Source organism: Schistocerca americana, chromosome 10 (genome assembly GCF_021461395.2).
Source record: "Schistocerca americana isolate TAMUIC-IGC-003095 chromosome 10, iqSchAmer2.1, whole genome shotgun sequence".
In the NCBI taxonomy this organism is placed as follows: domain Eukaryota; kingdom Metazoa; phylum Arthropoda; class Insecta; order Orthoptera; family Acrididae; genus Schistocerca; species Schistocerca americana.
The window spans coordinates 54,635,861-54,657,946 of record NC_060128.1 but is presented as its reverse complement, the minus strand read 5'-3'; the positions used below and the strand labels follow the sequence as shown (position 1 = coordinate 54,657,946).

Below are 22,086 nucleotides of genomic sequence, written 5' to 3'. Positions count from 1 at the left end.
GGGAACTATTAAACTGTGCAGCTGAACAGTACTTGCGTGGTGAATACACTGAAGGAAGTGCTGTCGTTTCCAAACTGTTTGCGTCATCTCCGTAAGGTGTTCCAATCGGTCTTTGCAACAGATTATTGTGGCTTTGCATTTTTGCAGCTGTTTTCTGAAGACGGTGCCAGCAGGTAAGCGACTTGTCCGAAGTGACACCCAGTACAGTGGATCGGTGTTGCATTGTAAAACATTGCTTCTGGATATTACCTGTGGGCAGTACAGCTACACGTACTTCTCTGTACGTACTTCGCAAGCCACCAAACAGCGCACAGCAGAGGGTGTCTGGTACAACTACCGGTCATTCCCATTCCCTATCCGTTCACAAACAGAATGAGGGTAAAATGACTGTCTATATGCTTCTGTATGACCCCTGACTTCTCTTATCTTGTCCTCGCCTTCCTTATGTGAGATGTCAGCTGCTGGCATTAGAATGGCTCTGCAGCCTATTGCAGATGCCGATTCTCTAAATTTTTTCAGTAAATTTCTTGAAAATATGTCTGCTTCTCTACAGGGATCGCTCTGCTGATGCTTGTGCCATTAACCCCCCATGTATGCCCAGTGGTAGATGACCATCCCTCTGGGGCATCGGGACTCCAAGCAGTGGCCGTCCTACCGGGTGACCTTTGCTGCAGCTGGGTGGCGCCTGTGGGAAGGGTCCCCGGTTGGAGTGGGTGGCATCACGGCAGATGACACGCGATGAAGTGTAGTCCACTATCTCTTGCTGGTGGTGAAACACCAGCAGTCTCTAAGTGTTCAATTCAGTGCACAGAAGTACAACCCCAAATCGTTCCCCTCCACGGTCACACCGTGGCAAGAACGTCAGGCTAAGGACGGCAGTGGATCTTATTCGCTCCGGTACCTTGTATGTTCGAGAGCTGATGGGAATCTTTCGTGACAACAAAGCCTCAGTTTTTTTGTCGAGCATGTAGAGGACGAGTTTTGGAAGGTGGAGGGCCTGTCCAAAATGAGATCTGGGTCAGTCTCGATTGAAACAGGATCCTATACACAGTCACGGGCGTTACTCGCTTGTGACAATCTGGGGGATGTTTCTGTAACCATCACGCCCCGTAAGAGCTTAAATATGGTCCAGGGTATCTTATTTCACAGGGATCTTCTTTTGCAGTCTGACTATGAGCTGCGCGCCAATTTAGAGTGGCGAGGTGTACATTTCATCTTGCGTGTCCACTGGGGTCCGAAGGATAATCGGGTTGCCACCAGTGCCTTCATCTTCGCCTTTGAACGTGATACCTTGCCCGAGAAGGTCAAGGTGACGGTCTACCACTGTGATGTAAAGGCCTATATCCCTACTGTGATGCAGTGCTTTAAGTGCTGAAAGTTCAGCGATATGTCTTCGCACTGTACTTCCGGCGTCACATGTCGAGATTGCGGACACCCGTCACATCCCAATACTCCGTGTGCCCCGCCTTCCATCTGTGTCGACTGCGGAGAGCACCATTTGCCTTGCTCGCCTGACTGCAAGATTCTCTACAAAGAAAGGAAAATCATTTAGTACAAGACCTTGGACTGACTCACCTACACTTAGGCTAAGAGAAAATTTGAACACCTGCATCCTGTGCGTAAGACATCGTGTTACGCCGCCACTACAACAGTTCTGGCACTGTCAGCTCCGTCAACCCCAGTCACCTCTCAGAGCCCCCTTGATGGTGGGGGCATTTCCCTCCCTGTTACTCCTGCACCGCCTACTTCGGGAGCAACATCCTCCCCCCCTCCCCCTCATTCACAACACGCCACAGTGAATCCTGTAACGCCCCATTTACAGAGTGGGAGCTCCTCAGTGCCCTTGCACATTGCCCCGACACAACTCCTGGGCCTGATCGGGTCCACAGCCAGATGATTAAACATATCTCATCTGACGTCCTTCCGTCGCAATGGCGGGAGAGCACCATTATTCCGGTGCTCAACCCCGGTAAAAATTCACTTGATGTGGATAGCTGTTGGTCCACGAGCTCACCGACATTGTTTGTAAGCTGCTGGAGCGTATGGTATGTCGGCGGTTGGGTTGGGTCCTGGAGTCACGTGGCCTGGTGGCTCCATGTCAGGGCGGCTTCTGCCAGGGTCGCTCTACCACTGATAATCTTGTGTGTCTCGAGTCTGCCATCCAAACAGCCTTTACCAAATGGCAACACCTGGTTGCTGTCTTTTTTGACTTACGAAAAGCATACGACACGACTTGGCGACATCATATCCTTGCCACATTTTCTGAGTGGGGTCTCCAGGACACGCTCTCAATTTTTATCCAAAACTTCCTGTCGCTCCGTACTTTCTGTGTCCGAGTTGGTGCCTCCCGTAGTTCCATCCATATCCAGGATAATGGAGTCCCGTAGGACTCCGTATTGAGTGTATCACTATTTTTAGTGGCCGTTAACGGTCTATCGGCAGCTGTCGGGCCCTCCGTCTCACTTTCTCTGTATGCAGACGACTTCTGCATTTCGTACTGTTGCTCCAGTACTGGTGTTGCTGAGCATCACCTACAGGGAGCCATCCACAAGGCGCGGTCGTGGGCTCTAGCCCATGGATTCCAGTTTTCAGCTGCAAAGTCGTGTGTCGTGCACTTCTGTCGGTGTTGTACCGTTCATCCGGACCCAGAACTTTACCTTCATGATGACCCACTCATTGTAGTGCAGACACATCGCTTCTTAGGACTGGTTTTTGACACTCAATTGAGTTGGCTTGCTCATCTTCGTCAGCTTAAGCGGAAGTGCTGGCGGCACCTCAATGCCCTCCGTTGCGTGAGCAACACCAATTGGGAGACAGATTGCTCTGTGCTGCTGCGGCTCTACAGAGCCCTTGTCCAATCCCAAATTGACTATGGGAGTGTGGTTTATGGTTCGGCAGTGCCCTCAGCGTTGCATTTACTCGACCCTGTGCAACACTGCGGGGTTCGACTAGCGACGGGAGATTTTAGGACGAGTCCGGTGACCGGCGTACTGGTGGAGGCTGGAGTCCCTCCATTGTAGATCGGATGTGCACAACTGCTTGCCTGTTATGTAGCACACAGTCTTATTTCTCCTGAGCATCTGAATTACCATCTCCTTTTCCCGCTTACGGCAGTCCATCTCTCGCATCGACGGCCCAGGTCGGTGCCAACGATTGCGACTCGCGTGGGATCCCTTCCCTCTGAACTGGAGTCCTTCCCTTTACTACCTCTATTTGTGGTCCGATCACGTACATCTCCACGGTGTACGCCTCGGCTGCAGCATTGTCTGGAACTTTCACGTGACCCTAAGGACTCCGTTAACCCTGCGGCTCTCCGCTGTCACTTCCTCTCAATTCTTGACTTGTTCCAGGGCTCTGAAGTGGTTTACACCGACGGCTCGATGGCAGACGGTGACATCGGCTTTGCATATGTCCGTGGAGGATGTATTGAGCAGCACTCCTTGCCAGATGGCTGCAGTGTTTTCACTGCAGTGCTCTCGAGTACATCCGCTCGTGCCCTGGTGAGTCATTTCTCCTGTGTACTGACTCAGTGAGCAGCCTACAAGCTATCGACAAGTGCTACCCTCACCGTACTCTGGTAGCATTTATCGAGGAGTCTATCTGTGCCCCGGAACGGTCCTGTCGTTCGGTGGTGTTTGTCTGGATCTCTAGACATGTCGGAATCCCAGATAATGAACTTGCCGACAGGCTGGCCAAACAGACGATGTGGAAACCGCGCATTCTGTCTTATGCCACAGGTTTTTCAGGCTTTGGGAAATGAAATGGCATAACAGTACGCACAACAAGCTGTGTATCATTAAGGAGACGACAAATGTGTGGAAGTCTTCTGTGCATTCCTCTCGCAGGGAATCTGTTGTCCTCTGCCGGCTCTGCATTGGCCATAAATGGCTAACGCAATGTCACCTACTCTGTCGCGAGGACCCACCTCTGTGTCGCTGTGACTCCCAAATGACAGTCGTCCACCTCTTGCTGGACTGCCCACTTTTAGCCACTCTTCAGTGGTCTTTTAACTTTCCCAGCTCCCTACCTTCGGTGTTGGGCAACAATGCCTCACCAGCAGCTTTTTTTTTTACGTTTTATCCGTGAGAGTGGGTTTTATACTTCTATGTAGGTTTTAGCAGACATCCTTTGTCCCTCTGTGTCCTCGACCCTTGTGCTTTTAGGGTGGAAGTTTTAATGTGTTGCAGACTGGTTGCCTTCTCGTTTTTATTCTCGTTGTCAGCCAGCCACTGTCATCTGCTTTCTTGTTATACTCTCTCCTGTTTCTAGTGTTTCTGTTGTTTGCTTGTCTGCTTTTGTTTCTTTGTGTTTGTTGCCTTACCTTCGTTCTTGTGGTCTTTTCCTTTCATTCCATTTTGTGTTATATGTCTTGTCTGTTTTATTCTCACACTTGTGGCATCGTTTTATTAGGAACAAGGGACCGATGACCTCGTAGTTTGGTCTCCTTGCCCCCCTCTTTTAAACCGACCGACCGACTGAACCTCGAAGCAGGCCGCTCTTCAGTTTGTGAAATGAAATTTAGTCTGTGTATTGGTGCAATGTATCACGTGCAGTGCAGTGGACAGTGGCTAGCGGTTTTCTTATGTAGATGTTGATGTAGATCTAGACACGTATTTGGAGTAAATTTAGAAGATTCAGTTATTCAGCTTATTGTCGAATAAGGAAATGATCTTTATTCAGGGAACCGCCTCGAGTGCTTTAATTAGATGTTGTTCTATCCAGACTGTATCGTATACTGCAGACAGACCTCGTAAGAGTTAAAAAATAATATCAATCTGCTATTTTTGTAAAGCATTTTAAATAGAGTGCTATTTCTCTTTTTTTCAGATTCACGTATAAAAATGTTGAATATCCTGAAAGCAGAGATAGAGAAAAAGCGTAAATTACTGGAGGAGAAAGAGCTCCTGAAACCGAACAAGAAGTACTTCAAGCGGGCAGAGCTGGTTGCCAAGGAGGCGGAGGAGTACCGCCGCAAGTGCGGCGTGGGCGGCAGCGAGGAGGCAGAGCGGCAGTCTGAGAGCGAGCAGCCGGGGGCGGACTTCAGAGACGGCGACCTCACCGACGACGGCGTGCCGACGCTGCCGCGCAAGGAGGTGGTGCGGAGGCTGCGCGAGCGCGCCGAGCCCGTCCTTCTCTTCGGGGAGACGGAGCTCGAGTCGTTCCGCAGGCTGCGGCGCAGCGAGATCCTCGAGCCGGAAGTCAACCGCGGGCTGCGTAATGACTTCCAGGAGGCACTCGAAAAGGTCAGATCTCTGACTCGCCGTTCTCGTGGCCTTCGTTTCGGAGACGGGTTCGACTCGTCTCTCTACACTACTCTGCAGTGTGCCGTTCCCTTCGTGTATGTGTGACTACTGTGCCCTACACTGATTTGAACCTAATTATTGTGTCGGAGCCTCAGTCTCCCTCTACAATATTTGTCCCCCACAGTCCCCTCAGTTACCAAATCGACTTTTCCTCAGTGCTTTGTAGTGTGGCTTATTATCTGTTCGTATGGTCTGTACCGTAAAGCTCTTTGCTTCCCGAATAAATTGAATACGTCTTTGTTTCTTATCCCCTTTGCCCGTACCACCTCTGGCATTTTTCTGTAACATCACATTTCAAAAGCTTCTATTCTCTGCTTATCTGTGTTGTTTACAATCCTCAGTTCAGTCCTGACGCTACTCACCTTGTATATGTTTTCACACGACAACTCCTAAAACTTAATATTTGTGTTCAGTGTCACCACATTTATCTTTTTCACGCTGTTGCTTTCTGCATTCGATTGATACCTGTGCGACAGCACATCGACTACTTGATATGTTGTAATACATTGCACATAACACTGGAATTCTTCCAGGGCTCGTACGTCGGGTTCTGTTGGTGACAGAAAGATAGAGTCAAGTGTCCTGGATAGCCCTCGGGCTAAGGGCCTTTTGTATACTCGACAGGGGGATGGTCTCGGTGTCACTACACTACAGTACGGGATCAAAGTTTGAATACTACCCACTTCGCCTGCTTAGGGAAATGGAGCAAATTGATTGGCTCTTTTTTTTCATTTGATATTGTCCGTGGTGGGCACTAAGGGGCTTCTGGAGGCACCGTTAGTTCACGGGCAGTACCTTAGAAAAACCTAAAGGCAGGTTTTTTTTTTCCGTTTTCTTGTACCGAAACTGAGTTGCTGATTCTAAGACAGCTATGCACAGCAAAAGACTTAAATTTTTATGATACATTCCTAAGAACCTGATCCCAAACAGCCTTGAAAATTCTCGCATAGTTTCACAGTTACCCTACCTGCAGACGTAAAATCTGATGTGAGGAGATACGTAGTTTATAAAGTTAAATAGTGTGGAGAAATATGCTTTAAAGTATCTGTTATCAGAAGGGTTCTAGGAACTCCACGTTCTAGTAGCGAAGCATGTGCAAAATTTTTGTGCACGTGAAATCCTGTCTGAGGTGCAAAATTAGTTGTGCATTATTTCAATTTCAAATAAGGTGAATTATCAAAATTTTACTGACCCATGAAGTTCTTTTCATACAAGTGACATGCTATGGCAGGGAAAAGGAGGGAACAATTGAAAAAATTACCTTATCGGAGCACAGAAAAGGTGACCGAAAAGTAGAGTACCGGCTGTCACAATTTGCCTTCCTCGACACCTTTAAAAATGTTCTCCAAAGTTACGGCACACAAACATATTCGTGCTTTTTTGTGCCGAGATAGGAGGAGACGGGGCAGTGGGAAAGAGGCGGAAAAGTAGTAAATACTGCAAGACAGTAGAGAGTCGTCGCGGTATAGAAAGAGCGGAGGAGACGGTGGCAGTGCAAGAGGTAGAGAGGAGTCGGGGTGGGGCACAGTGACAGAGAAAGAGTAAAGCGGACAGTGCCAGTGGAAGAGGAATAAAGAGAAAGGGAAGGAGAAAGTGAAAACGGGCGAGAGCCAGTGATAACGAGAGACGGAGTCTACGACAGTGACGGCGAGGAAGAGGAAGAGGAAGAGGTGACGACTGTAGGAAGGGAGGGATGAGACGGTATCGGTAAGAGAGAGCAAAAGGGAGAATGTGGCAGTGAGAGGGGACAGGAGGAGTAGGACAGGACGAGGGGAACTGTCGCCGCGAGACGGGAGGCGGCGACACACACAGTGAGGGAGTGAGAAAGAGCGAGTGGGAGTGGGAGTGGATGTGTCTGAGTGACTTGGAGCAGTGGACTAGTAGGTGTGAGGGGAGCTTGTGGGAGTCAGAGGTGAGTTGCACATTAAAAAATATGTTCACGTGTCAAAATTTTTGGGAAAATTTGTAAAGGTGCCAAGGATGATAGAATTAGGCAGCTGGTACCATACTTTTTTGTCGGAGTCTTTTAAACGGGAGCATATTTGCTTTTTTGTGCTACGATAGGAGCATTTTTTGGCTGGTATCCTCTACACTTGTGTCACCAGTTATTTTGGTACCCAAATTTGCAAAACTTACCTATTGCTCGCAGCATCTCATTTCGTAATCTAATTGCCTCAGCATCATCTGATAACTACTGCAGCCCACTACTGTTCTTAGTTTCTGTTCAACATTTGACCTCTCATCGAGACACTGATCTTCCGAGTCTTCGTTAGCTCCGACACGTACAGTGTCGTCGGCAAACTTTAAAGGTTCTATGTATTCTCTCTGTACTTTAATTCATTTCCCAAACATCTCACCAGTTTCCTTTACAGCTCGCTCAGTGCACAGACTGAATGACGTGTGGGATAAGCGACATCTCTGTTCCACTCGTATCTAAACTACTACCTCCCTTTCATCTCGTCTGACTCCTAAACTGTTGTCTGGTTTCTGTACAACTTACAGATAACTTTTTGGTCGTGTTATATATCTGATAACTTTCGAATGTCAGAGAGAGTGTCCCAGTCGACATTGCCAAACATTTTTTCTAAAAAAACTTCTGATGCTTTTCATTTGGGCCTGCTTAGGACTATGGGGTTTGTTTTGACTCCCCACACAGGTCTTCTGTTCCTTCTTAGCCCAGAAAGCTTTCATTTTCTGGCTGTAAGCAAGCTTCCTCTTCTCTGTCCATTTCAATCTGCTGATGTCTCTGCTCATTCTGCTTGTAAATGACACTGGGGATAATCCTTTGGACCAGTTTTTTACGGTTTCTTGTGGGATTTCTAGTTGCTTTAGGTCTGATTTCACTGTGATGATCCTTTTGTTCTTTGAGGGCTTCCCTCTACTGTTGTGGTGAAGATCCTGTTCATATGCATCAAAATATCTGCAGAAGATCTGTCACTTTTTCCTCTAGATGTGATTATGTCTTCTTGGAGACGGTACAGTTAATTGTTGTGTGTGATCCTGTAGGTGCCGTCCTCTTTTCTTATCGGCCCTATTTTTTTCCGTAGGATTTTCCATTCCTTGAGCTCCAGTTTCCTGAGTTGACACTACCTGTTCAGTAGGAGCCATTCAGAGATGGGGCTCCATACTACTGAGTTGTAATGTTTGAGTTGAAGTTTCTTGGAATGGTGTCTGGAGAGGTAAATGCTCTTGCATAAATTTTCTCAGCATGTTATAGTCTTAGGTGGAGATTTCAATTTACCAGGTATAGACTGGGACACTCAGATGTTTAGGACGGGTGGTAGGGACAGAGCATCGAGTGACATTATACTGAGTGCACTATCCGAAAATTACCTCGAACAATTAAACAGAGAACCGACTCGTGGAGATAACATATTGGACCTACTGATAACAAACAGACCCGAACTTTTCGAATCTGTATGTACAGAACAGGGAATCAGTGATCATAAGGCCGTTGCAGCATCCCTGAATATGGAAGTTAATAGGAATATAAAAAAAGGGAGGAAGGTTTATCTGTTTAGCAAGAGTAATAGAAGGCAGATTTCAGACTACCTAACAGATCAAAACGAAAATTTCTGTTCCGACACTGACAATGTTGAGTGTTTATGGAAAAAGTTCAAGGCAATCGTAAAATGCGTTTTAGACAGGTACGTGCCGAGTAAAACTGTGAGGGACGGGAAAAACCCACCGTGGTACAACAACAAAGTTAGGAAACTACTGCGAAAGCAAAGAGAGCTCCACTCCAAGTTTAAACGCAGCCAAAACCTCTCAGACAAACAGAAGCTAAACGATGTCAAAGTTAGCGTAAGGAGGGCTATGCGTGAAGCGTTCATTGAATTCGAAAGTAAAATTCTATGTACCGACTTGACAGAAAATCCTAGGAAGTTCTGGTCTTACGTTAAATCAGTAAGTGGCTCGAAACAGCATATCCAGACACTACGGGCTGATGATGGCATTGAAACAGAGGATGACACGCGTAAAGCTGAAATACTAAACACCTTTTTCCAAAGCTGTTTCACAGAGGAAGACCGCACTGCAGTTCCTTCTGTAAATCCTCGCACAAACGAAAAAATGGCTGACATCGAAATAAGTGTCCAAGGAATAGAAAAGCAACTGGAATCACTCAATAGAGGAAAGTCCACTGGACCTGACGGGATACCAATTCGATTCTACACAGAGTACGCGAAAGAACTTGCCCCCCTTCTAACAGCCGTGTACCGCAAGTCTCTAGAGGAACGGGGGGTTCCAAATGATTGGAAAAGAGCACAGATAGTCCCAGTCTTCAAGAAGGGTCGTCGAGCAGATGCGCAAAACTACAGACCTATATCTCTTACGTCGATCTCTTGTAGAATTTTAGAACATGTTTTTTGCTCGCGTATCATGTCATTTCTGGAAACCCAGAATCTACTATGTAGGAATCAACATGGATTCCGGAAACAGCGATCGTGTGAGACCCAACTCGCCTTATTTGTTCATGAGACCCAGAAAATATTAGATACAGGCTCCCAGGTAGATGCTATTTTTCTTGACTTCCGGAAGGCGTTCGATACAGTTCCGCACTGTCGCCTGATAAGCAAAGTAAGAGCCTACGGAATATCAGACCAGCTGTGTGGCTGGATTGAGGAGTTTTTGGCAAACAGAACACAGCATGTTGTTATCAATGGAGAGACGTCTACAGACGTTAAAGTAACCTCTGGCGTGCCACAGGGGAGTGTTATGGGACCATTGCTTTTCACAATATATATAAATGACTTAGTAGATAGTGTCGGAAGTTCCATGCGGCTTTTCGCGGATGATGCTGTAGTATACAGAGAAGTTGCTGCATTAGAAAATTGTAGCGAAATACAGGAAGATCTGCAGCGGATAGGCACTTGGTGCAGGGAGTGGCAACTGACCCTTAACATAGACAAATGTAATGTATTGCGAATACATAGAAAGAAGGATCCTTTATTGTATGATTATATGATAGCGGAACAAACACTGGTAGCAGTTACTTCTGTAAAATATCTGGGAGTATGCGTACGGAACGATTTGAAGTGGAATGATCATATAAAACTAATTGTTGGTAAGGCGGGTACCAGGTTGAGATTCATTGGGAGAGTGCTTAGAAAATGTAGTCCATCAACAAAGGAGGTGGCTTACAAAACACTCGTTCGACCTATACTTGAGTATTGCTCATCAGTGTGGGATCCGTACCAGGTCGGGTTGACGGAGGAGATAGAGAAGATCCAAAGAAGAGCGGCGCGTTTCGTCACTGGGTTATTTGGTAACCGTGATAGCGTTACGGAGATGTTTAATAAACTCAAGTGGCAGACTCTGCAAGAGAGGCGCTTTGCATCGCGGTGTAGCTTGCTCGCCAGGTTTCGAGAGGGTGCGTTTCTGGATGAGGTATCGAATATATTGCTTCCCTCTACTTATACTTCCCGAGGAGATCACGAATGTAAAATTAGAGAGATTAGAGCGCGCACGGAGGCTTTCAGACAGTCGTTCTTCCCGCGAACCATACGCGACTGGAACAGGAAAGGGAGGTAATGACAGTGGCACGTAAAGTGCCCTCCGCCACACACCGTTGGGTGGCTTGCGGAGTATCAATGTAGATGTAGATGTAGATGTAGAGTGGTAGACCCTCTCCAACTTGGGACATGTGGGATCTGTGACCAAGTTCTCACTCTTATTTTCAGAAATCCAATCCTCTAAATACTTGACCCATAGAGTGCACAGATGGTTGTACCCTCTAATGGAACTGCAAGTTTAGGTTCCCTTAATGTTAGTCACGAACAAACTTTTTTGTATACTGCCCCACATGTCGGTCGTAGATGCTATGCTGTGGAGACACTGAGTTTGTTACTAGCCTCCTGTATATTGTCAGTTAATAAGACGAGGTCATCTGCAGTGGTTAGACAGGGCACATTGATGTTTCCTTTTTCATATCCAATCTCCGTTCCAGTTCCCGATGATAGTATGTGAGTCTGTTCCCAGATAATTATCTCCAGTACACAACTGAAGAATATGGGTGAAATGTCACTTTGTCTAACTCACATTTGAATGGTTAAACTTTCAGAGAGCTCACCTCTAAATTTGACTTTGGAGATGGTGCACCTCAGAAAGGCCTGTACTACTCTAGTGCTCTCCTGACCCGAGCACAGTTTTTGTAGGATGAAGATCAGGGTCTGCTTGTCTGTCACATCATACACACCTTTTGAATGGCTACCCGGGGATGTCTGCCACGACTCCAGTGTGAAAAAACTAAGGATGGTCTCGATCTGCATCTACGTGTACGTAGATACTCTGCAAGCCGCCTTACAGTGCATGGCAAGGAGTACCGTGTACCATTACTAGTCATTCTCTGCCATCTTCCACTCTAAATAGAGCAAGGGAAAAATGACTGTCTGTATGCCTCTGTACGAGCCCTAATTTCTCGTATCTTATCTATCTTATCAGTTCTAAGCAAAGAAGGGAAAGCAGAAAGGTGGAAGGAGTATATAGAGGGTCTATACGAGGGCGGTGTAGTTGAGGACACTATTATGGAAACGGAAGAGGAGGTAAATGAAGATGAAATGGGAGATATGATACTGCGTAAAGAGTTTGACAGAGCACTGAAAGACTTGAGTCGAAACAAGTCCCTGGGAGTAGACAACATTCCATTAGAACTACTGACAGCCTTGGGAGAGCCAGTCCTGACAAAACTCTACCATCTGGTGAGCAAGATGTATGAGACCGGCGAAATACCGTCAGACTTCAAGAAGAATATAATAATTCCAATCCCAAAGAAAGCAGGTGTTGACAGATGTGAAAATTACCGAACTATCAGTTTAATAAGCCACAGCTGCAAAATACTAACACGAATTCTTTACAGACGAATGGAAAAACTAGTAGAAGCCAACCTCGGGGAAGATCAGTTTGGATTCCCTAGAAATATTGGAACATGTGAGGCAAAGCTGACCCTACGGCTTATATTAGAAGCTAGATTAAGGAAAGGCAAACCTACATTTCTAGCATTTGTAGACTTAGAGAAAGCTTTTGCCGATGTTGACTGGAATACTCTCTTTCAAGTTCTGAAGGTGGCAGGGGTAAAATACAGGGAGCCAGTTTGTACAGAAACCAGATGGCAGTTAAAAGAGTCGAGGGGCACGAAAGTCAAGCAGTGGTTGGGAAGAGAGTGAGACAGGGTCGTTGCCTTTCCCTGATGTTATTCAATCTGTATATTGAGCAAGCAGTGAAGGAAACAAAAGAAAAATTCTGAGTAGGTATTAAAATCCATGGAGAAGAAATAAAAACTTTGAGGTTCACCGATGACATTGTAATTTTGTCAGAGACAGCAAAGGATTTGGAAGCGCTGTTGAACGGAATGGACAGTGTCTTGAAAGGAGGATATAAGATGAACATCAACAAAAGCAAAATGAGGATAATGGAATGTAGTCAAATTAAGTCGGGTGATGCTGAGGGAATTAGATTAGGATATGAGACACTTAAAGTAGTAAAGGAGTTTTGCTATTTAGGGAGTAAAATAACTGATGATGGTCGAAGTAGAGAGGATATAAAATGTAGACTGGCAATGGCAAGGAAAGCGTTTCTCAAGAAGAGAAATTTGTTAACATCGGGTATAGATTTAAGTGTCAGGAAGTTGTTTCTGAAAGTATTTGTATGGAGTGTAACCATGTATGGAAGTGAAACATGGACGATAACTAGTTTGCACAAGAAAAGAATAGAAGCTTTCGAAATGTGGTGCTACAGAAGAATGCTGAAGATAAGGTGGGTAGATCACGTAACTAATGAGGAGGTATTGAATAGGATTGGGGAGAAGAGAAGTTTGTGGCACAACTTGACAAGAAGAAGGGATCGGTTGGTAGGACATGTTCTGAGGCATCAAGGGATCACCAATTTAGTATTGCAGGGCAGCGTGGATGGTAAAAATCGTAGAGGGAGACCAAGAGATGAATACACTAAGCAGATTTAAAAGGATGTAGGCTGCAGTAGGTACTGGGAGATGAAGAAGCTTTCACAGGATAGAGTAGCATGGAGAGCTGCATCAAACCAGTCTCAGGACTGAAGACCACAACAACAACAAGGGTGTGAAAGTGGCATAAATTCACTGTCAGACCAGTGAAGTGTATGGAGAAATCATTATGAGTGATAGGATGGTACAGAAGTAAGCAAGAGATTTTAAATATGGCTGTAGGAATGTGTATGATGAGGCACGAGGGGGGGGACCGTCAGTCTTTACAGACGATTTGGTGCAGAAAGTTGATGAAAAAGTGATAGAGAACACATGCTTTAGAATTTCGGTGTTATGTGATGAGTTTCCTCAAGTGTCAGGAAGTGTACTTTATGGATCAGGCAGCAGATTTCTATGAGGATGGTTTTCAAAAGCAGTTTATATGATACAATAAGTGCATTAATATTGGAGGGAATTATGTAGATTAAAATACAGGCTTTTGTGTAAAAATAAAATTACTAAGGAAAGTCTACCTTTCCTGAAAACAAACTGTGCATCTGGCAGCAAATTATGTGTACTGGATATCTAACTACTCTCCTACACATCGCTTTCTTAAAAACTTTTGAAAATATTGTTCGCAAAAAAAAGGGGGGGGGGGGAGGGGGGTGTGGTAACACGGTTCACGTTTTCCGTTGCACTTCACATAGCGTAGACCGTGAACTGTCTCCTAGACACGCCCGATGTGAACTGACTGGGCGCAGCCTGTGCTGCCTGAGTTGTTGTAGCTGTTCCGCCGGCAGAGGTCGCAGCCGAATTCTCGCGTGCCCTCTGGTGGACGGGACTCTACTTGCGGCAACTACCGTCCGTGACGCGCCGTGCCGATGTGCACCTCCCGCGATCTTTCTGGTGGCTACTGCAGGGGGGTTGCTGGCAATGATCTACATTCTCTTACACACACTTTTTACAGAGTGATTTCACTAGCAGATATCTCAGTCTGTGAACAAGTTAACCATCCCTAAAAGACACACTGCACTGGCAACAAAGTGCAGAACTGTACTATGGTGCACTGATCTTTATAAACCTTCTTGAGATTTCATCAGACCCATGAGAGTCTTTAGCGACATAATAATTTTTTCAGTTTGATCATTCCTTGTACCCTGTACTGCATGTGATGTAGATGTCTCAGAAAAGAGCTATTAAGAGTTCTCTGTATTCATCTGTTTCAATAAAATTTTGGTTTAACTTGACAACTATTGACAAGATGTAATCATTACATATTTTACACAACTCTGGATCACAAACAGTGTCATTCTCATAGAAGAGAGATGTACTATGTTGAGCACCCAATTTCTGTCCTGACGCATCTTCCGAAATTGACCATATAGTATTAAATTTGCCCTTAGAGCTTTCTGTTCTCTTGGTGGAATTAATTGCTTTAGTGTGTTTGATGATGACATTCCTCAGCACTTTGTGAAATTCTGTTGCTGTGCTCTCACTTTCCTTCATATTATAATGCAGCTCCTGTTGTCTCCTGGATTATACTTTAATGCCATTATTCAGCCCAGTTGCCTATTAGTACTGTGCATCTGCCTGCCATTTTTTGATCTGAAAGAACTGTCGGAGAAAGTGATAAAGTTTTCAAGAACTATAAAGGTTGATTGAGTCATCTGTATTCTTGACTTTTTGCCAAGTTTGCCTTACGAGATTGACTTTAAATGCCTGGTTGCAGGTGGACTCGTATCTCTAAATCTATTGTTTGACTTTTTCTTACATTGTGCTCGTCAGCCAGAGAACAGTCTAGGAAGTCACTGTCTATGATTGCTTTGTTGTATCCCTGAATTCTATACGGAAAGTATACTGTCTGTACAGTTGTAAGATCCAAGTAAATCCTTTAGCATTCTTTCCTCTGGAGAGTCAGCCAAAAGGTTAATATTGGAAAGCAAGGGGAAACTACAGCCGTAATTTTTCCCGAGGGCATGCAGCTTTACTGTATGGTTAAATGATGACGGCGTCCTCTTGGGCAAAATATTCCGGAGGTAAAATAGTCCCCCATTTGGACCTCCGGGCGGGGTTACTCAGAAGGATGTCGTTATCAGGAGATAGAAAACTGGCATTCTACGGATCGGAGCATGGAATGTCAGATCCCTTAATCGGGCAGGTAGGTTAGAAAATTTAAAAAGGGAAATGGATAGGCTAAAGTTAGATATAGTGGGAACTAGTGAAGTTCGGTGGCAGGAGGAACAAGACTTTTGGTCAGGTGAACACAGGGTTATAAATACAAAATCAAATAGGGGTAATGCAGGAGTACGTTTAATAATGAATAAAAAAATAGGAGTGCGGGTAAGCTACTACAAACAGCATAGTGAACGTATTATTGTGGCCAAGATAGACACGAAGCCCACGCCTACTACGGTAGTACAAGTTTATATGCCAACTAGCTCTGCAGATGATGAAGAAATTGATGAAATGTATGATGAGATAAAAGAAATTATTCAGGTAGTGAAGGGAGACGAAAATTTAATAGTCATGTGTGACTGGAATTCAAGAGTAGGAAAAGGGAGAGAAGGAAACATAGTAGTTGAATATGGATTGGGGGTAAGAAATGAAAGAGGAAGCCGTCTGGTTGAATTTTGCACAGAGTATAAATTAATCATAGCTAACACTTGGTTCAAGAATCATGAAAGAATGTTGTATACATGGAAGAAGCCTGGAGATACTAAAAGGTATCAGATAGATTATATAATGGTAAGACAGAGATTTAGGAACCAGATTTTAAATTGTAAGACATTTCCAGGGGCACATGTGGACTCTGACCACAATCTATTGGTTATGACCTGTAGATTAAAACTGAAGAAACTGCAAAAAGGTGGGAATTGAAGGAGATGGGACCTTGATAAACTGACTAAACCAGAGGTTGTAGAGTGTTTCAGGGAGAGCATAAGGGAACGATTGACAGGAATGGGGGAAAGAAATACAGTAGAAGATGAATGGGTAGCTCTGAGGGATGAAGTAGTGAAGGCAGCAGACAGTCAAGTTGGTAAAAAGACGGGGGCTGGTAGAAATCCTTGGGTAACAGAAGAAATATTGAATTTAATTGATGGAAGGAGAAAATATAAAAATGCAGTAAAAGAAGCGGGCAAAAAGGAATACAAACGTCTCAAAATGAGATTGACAGGAAATGGAAAATGGCTAAGTAGGGATGGCTAGAGGACAAATGTAAGGATGTAGAGGTGCATATCACCAGGGGTAAGATAGATACTGCCTACAGGAAAATTAAAGAGACGTTTGGAGAAAAGAGAACCACTTGTATGAATATCAAGAGCTCAGATGGAAACACAGTTCTAAGCAAAGAAGGGAAAGCAGAAAGGTGGAAGGAGTATATAGAGGGTCTATACGAGGGCGATGTACTTGAGGACAATATTATGGAAATGGAAGAGGATGTAGATGAAGATGAAATGGGAGATATGATACTGCGTGAAGAGTTTGACAGAGCACTGAAAGACCTGAGTCGAAACAAGGCCCCGGGAGTAGACAACATTCCATTAGAACTACTGACGGCCTTGGGAGAGCCAGTCCTGACAAAACTCTACCATCTGGTGAGCAAGATGTGTATGAGACAGGCGAAATACCCTCAGACTTCAAGAAGAATATAATAATTCCAATCCCAAAAAAAGCAGGTACTCACAGATGTGAAAAATACCGAACAATCAGTTTAATAAGTCACGGATGCGATATACTGATGCGAATTCATTACAGGCGAATGGAAAAACTTGTAGAAGCCGACCTCGGGGAAGATCAGTTTGGATTCCGTAGAAATATTGGAACACGTGAGGCAATACTGACCTTATGACTTATCTTAGAAGAAAGATTAAGGAAAGGCAAACCTATGTTTCTAGCATTTGTGGACTTGGAGAAAGCTTTTGACAATGTTGACTGGAATACTCTCTTTCAAATTCTAAAGGTGGCAGGGGTAAAATACAGGGAGCGACAGGCTATTTACAATTTGTACAGAAACCAGATGGCAGTTATAAGAGTTGAAGGGCATGAAAGGGAAGCAGCGGTCGGGAAGGGAATGAGACAGGGTTGTAGCCTCTCCCCGATGTTATTCAATCTGTATATTGAACATGCAGTAAAGCAAAGAAAAGAAAAATTCACAATAGGTATTAAAATCCATGGAGAAGAAATAAAAACTTTGAGGTTCGCCGATGACATTGTAATTCTGTCAGAAACAGCAAAGGATTTGGAAGCGCAGTTGAATGGAATGGACAGTGTCTTGAAAGGAGGATATAAGATGAACACCAACAAAAGCAAAACGAGGATCATGGAATGTAGTCAAATTAAGTCGGGTGATGCTAACGGAATTAGATGAGGAAATGAGAAGCTTAAAGTAGTAAAGGAGTTTTGCTATTTAGGTAGCAAAATAACTGATGTTGGTCGAAGTAGAGAGGATATAAAATGTAGACTGGCAATGGCAAGGAAAGCGTTTCTGAAGAAGAGGAATTTGTTAACATCGAGTATAGATTTAACTGTCAGGAAGTTGTTTCTGAAAGTATTTGTACAGATTGTAGCCATGTATGGAAGTGAAACATGGACGATAAATAGTTTGGGCAGGAGGAGAATAGAAGCTTTCGAAATGTGGTGCCACAGAAGAATGCTGAAGATTAGATGGGTATATCACGTAACTGATGAGGAGGTATTGAATAGAATTGGGGAGAAGAGGAGTTTGTGACAACTTGACTAGAAGAAGGGACCGGTTGGTAGGGCATGTTCTGAGGCATCAAGGGATCACAAATTTAGCATTGGAGGGCAGCGTGGAGGGTAAAAATCGTATAGGGAGACCAAGAGATGAATACATTAAGCAGATTCAGAAGGATGTAGGCTGCAGTAAGTACTGGGAGATGAAGAAGCTTGCACAGGATAGAGTAGCATGGAGAGCTGCATCAAACCAGTCTCAGGACTGAAGACCACAACAACAACATAAAATCAACTTCATGTTTCTCTTAAGAACCCAGCATAGTGCAGCTTCAAGTCTGGAGAGGAAAACTCAGTCGTCAGAACTGGGAGATCAGAGAAACTTATAATGAGAAGTTTTTTCCTTGAAAATTCAAACTACCCTGCAAAATGTTCAAATATTTTGTTGTTACAATATTTTCACATATCAACTCCTTTGAGTGAAACATACGACTTGACGTAAATTGCCACTCCCAGATTCTGCAACGGAACCCACACATAGAAATTAGGTAAACTGCTCTCCAGACATTTAAATTAGATATTAACAAATACCTTTTTTCTCAGAAGTATTTCTCTTACTATTTTCAGTCTGCATTTTATATCCTCTCTATGTCAGTATCATCAGTTATTTTGCCACACAAATAATAAGACTCATCTACTATTTTAAGTGTTTCCTTTTGTAATCTAATTCCCTCAGCGTCGCCTGATTTTATTTGAGTACAGTCCAGTACCCTTGTTTTACTTTTGTTGGTATTCATCTTATAATGCTTTTTCAAGACACAGTCCCTCTTTCATGTCCTGTGCTGTCTCTGACAGAATTACAATGTCATCAGCAAACCTGAACTTTAATGCCTTCTCCACATTTGCCCCTGCTGTCCATTGCTTCTTATTGTGTTTACAAATTGAATAACATCACTGATATGCTACAACCCTGTCTCGCTCCTTTCTCAACCACTGCTTCCCTTCTGTGTCTTTCAGCTCCTGTAACTGCATTCTGGTTTCTGTACAAGCTATAAATAGCCTATTGTTATCTGTATTTTATCCATAGTGGCTTAAAATTTCAAATTGTGTGCTCTAATAAACAGTACTGTACATTAATGTTTATTGTGTAAATAAATAAATAAATAGTCTATTTGTCCATAGTAACTTTCACAATTGTAGACATAGTCTGTTTATGAACATTTAACCATTAATATGAGTTCAGAAAGAAAGATAAATTATACACAACAACATTAAAAATCCTTGATGGAGTACAAATATTTAGCAGTTAATAGTTACTTTAATTTTCTTTTAAATACATCTCCATTTAACAGTTTTATATTATTTGACAATCTGTTATAGAAGTGTCTTCCAGCAGAGAATGGACTATGATGTGTTGCTCTTTTATTATTAAATGTTACATAAAATTACTGGATGTTACATATGTGTGTGTGTGTGTGTGTGTGTGTGTGTGTGTGTATGTTTTTTTTTTTACATTAGCACAAGTAACAGTTTGGACACACTTTATGAACATCTGCACACCTGTAATAAGTAAATATGTTGACAGATTTTTCTGTTGCTTATTTGTTGATAATATTGTCTGACAGTGGTCTTGTAATTTAAGAAGCAGTTCAAAGACAACTAATTACTGAAGAAATTAACAGCTGGTATTTTCATTGAAAAATGAGTAAATGTTTAGCTCATAAATTTGGAAAGAATGTCACTTAGGCACCGTAAGTTGAATACAAACACATTACAATAATATGTCACACAGGTGGACCAAGCATTTCTCGACGAGATCCTCGCGTCGTCCCGTGGCACGGACGAGCACGGCGGCAGGGAGGGCGGAACCTCGTCGAACGACGTGAAAGTGCAGGACGACGGCGTGAGCTACGAGGAGATCCAGCGCATGGCCGTGGATCTCGGCAAGGGTGACCGCGAGCTCGACATGCAGGTCATCACGCACTTCATCCAGTTCCTGCTCAAGATGTGGGGCCACCAGCTGAACAGCCGTTCGCAGGCCGAGAAGATGACTGTGCGGGGAAAGCTGGCCTGTGCCACGTACACCCAGACTCAGGTCTCTCACCGGAAGCATCCGCTTCCACTATTGATTATTTGCTTGAGGTGGAATTTAGTGTTAGTTTTACTGGTGAAGTAGGAGGTTGTCTTTGGAGGTTCTAAATAAATTATTTCTTGCTTACAGCCCATCTTTGTAACGTCGGTAGTGCACCCGAGACGTGGCTAATGTGCCACGTGGCTAGTTTAGTTCATACATTTGTCACAACATAGAAGCTTTGATATTTTGCTCCCCTGCAGGGGCTATATTCCAGTTCCCGTGCGTTTGCCGTTCACCCGGCACTTGACTGGACACCAGCTGCACAGTGTTCACGAGACTCGCGCCATTGTCGGTAATGCTGTTATCTCATTCCTTTGAGTGTTGTTAGTGACAAAGCGATATATTTTCTAGTCCTGTGAGCTGTTTACAGTATTTTCCGAGTGAATTGTGCATAAACACATTGTATTGTGCTTTTTTAAGTGTAGTAACTCTGGGCACAGAACCCAGGGCATTCTTTACCATCGGAAATACTCTTTTCCTGTTTTAAAAATTATTTGTTACATCAGTATAATATTTAGGCTTTTTGTGTGTGTGAAAAATGCTGGGGAAACCTACATCCTTATTGCCAGATTGAATAAAGATCACGTTGAAAATTTGTTTTCTAGAATTCGTGGTCTTGATACATTTTATAATTATCCCACACCTTCAGAGGTGAAACAATAGAGTATGCTTACTAATGCTGACTGACAATTTAATAAATATACCTTTGTCACTTGGTGCTTGCATTGCGGAGGACAAAGACCAAAATTCTGAAGAAGAAATAGTTAACGCTTCCCTCTTCCCACTCGATATCTCAGAATGTGTCCTTGTCGACCGATCGCTTCCTTTAGTCAAGTTGTGGCACAAACTTCTTGTCTCCCCAATTCTGTTCAGTACTTCCTCATTAGTTATGTGATCTACCCAACTAATTTTCAGCATTCTTCTGTAGTACCAAATTTTGAAATCTTATATTCTCCTTTGTTTTTTTTAAGTAAATTGTTTGTTGTCCATGTTTCACTTCCAAATGTGGCTACAGACCAGACGTACCTTCAGAAAAGACTTCGTAACACTTAAATCTATATGCAGTGTTAACAAATTTCTCTTCTTCAGAAAAGCTTTTCTTGTCAGTGCTCATCTACATTTTATATCGATTCTACTTTGGCCACTGTCAGTTATTTTTGTCCCCAAATAGCAAAACTCCTTTACTACTTTAAGTGTCTCATTTCCTAATCCGATTCCCTTAGTATCAGACGAACTTGAGAATTTTATTTCTAGTGAGTTGTGCAACAAAGTAGCCGACATGTCACTTCACGATATTTCATACGAAGAAGATTTGCTCGGAGATTGTGATTTTGTGGTTCAGCGAGCTCCACTGAAGACGTTACTTGTGATGCCTTAAAATGCTCAGGAGGATACATTGCATTCAAGTGCAGAAAACATCGACGGCTCATTAGGAATTACAACAGCAAAATGTCATATTGGTGCAAAATCAACAACAAAACAAGACTGGATAAGTGTACTTTCAAAAGGTGGGCTTACGTTTCCATCATCTGAATAGTTAGCTACAATATCAGATTTCGAAATTATTTTTGTGTCTTTTTTTTTATAGAGCAAACACATCACGGAGTCATTACGACCCTTGTTCGACCGAGATTTTCTGAAATCGAGAAGAAAATTATTGATTTTTATGTAATAATGAGAACTTTCATTCACATTAGATTTATCAATAAAAGAGCCAAATGGGATGTAGTGAAGTGGGCTTTGGCAAAGAGAAATGTCCTCTGGGCTGTGTCGTCTTTAGCAACTTTGAGTTAAATTTTCCAGGTCAACATGTTGAGTTAAGTTTTGTCATCTCTGTCATAATATTTCTAAATATGTTTGAACTAAAGTAGCACTTAAAATTGTAAAATATTCAGCACAATCACGTTCTTAAGCTGGCAGTATTGACAAGCATTTACAGCTAGCTTTGGATATTCAGGAGTGTTGTCATCAATACTTTTACTGCTTCAATTTCTTTTCATATATTTCGCCTACTAATTCTT

General features: G+C 43.5%; 1 protein-coding gene across 3 annotated transcripts in view; it reads left to right on the top strand.

Annotated features, from left to right (window-relative positions):
- Positions 1-22,086, top strand: part of LOC124552231 (pre-mRNA-splicing factor 18) — a 98,847-nt gene that overhangs the window by 14,739 nt on the left and 62,022 nt on the right. For all 3 annotated transcript variants that reach the window (XM_047126507.1, XM_047126504.1, XM_047126506.1), the window contains exons 2-3: positions 4,828-5,243; positions 19,724-20,026. In XM_047126507.1, coding sequence (XP_046982463.1) covers positions 4,842-5,243; positions 19,724-20,026 — 705 coding nt within the window. In that variant the 5' untranslated portion in view covers positions 4,828-4,841. The remainder of the gene's footprint in view (positions 1-4,827; positions 5,244-19,723; positions 20,027-22,086) is intronic.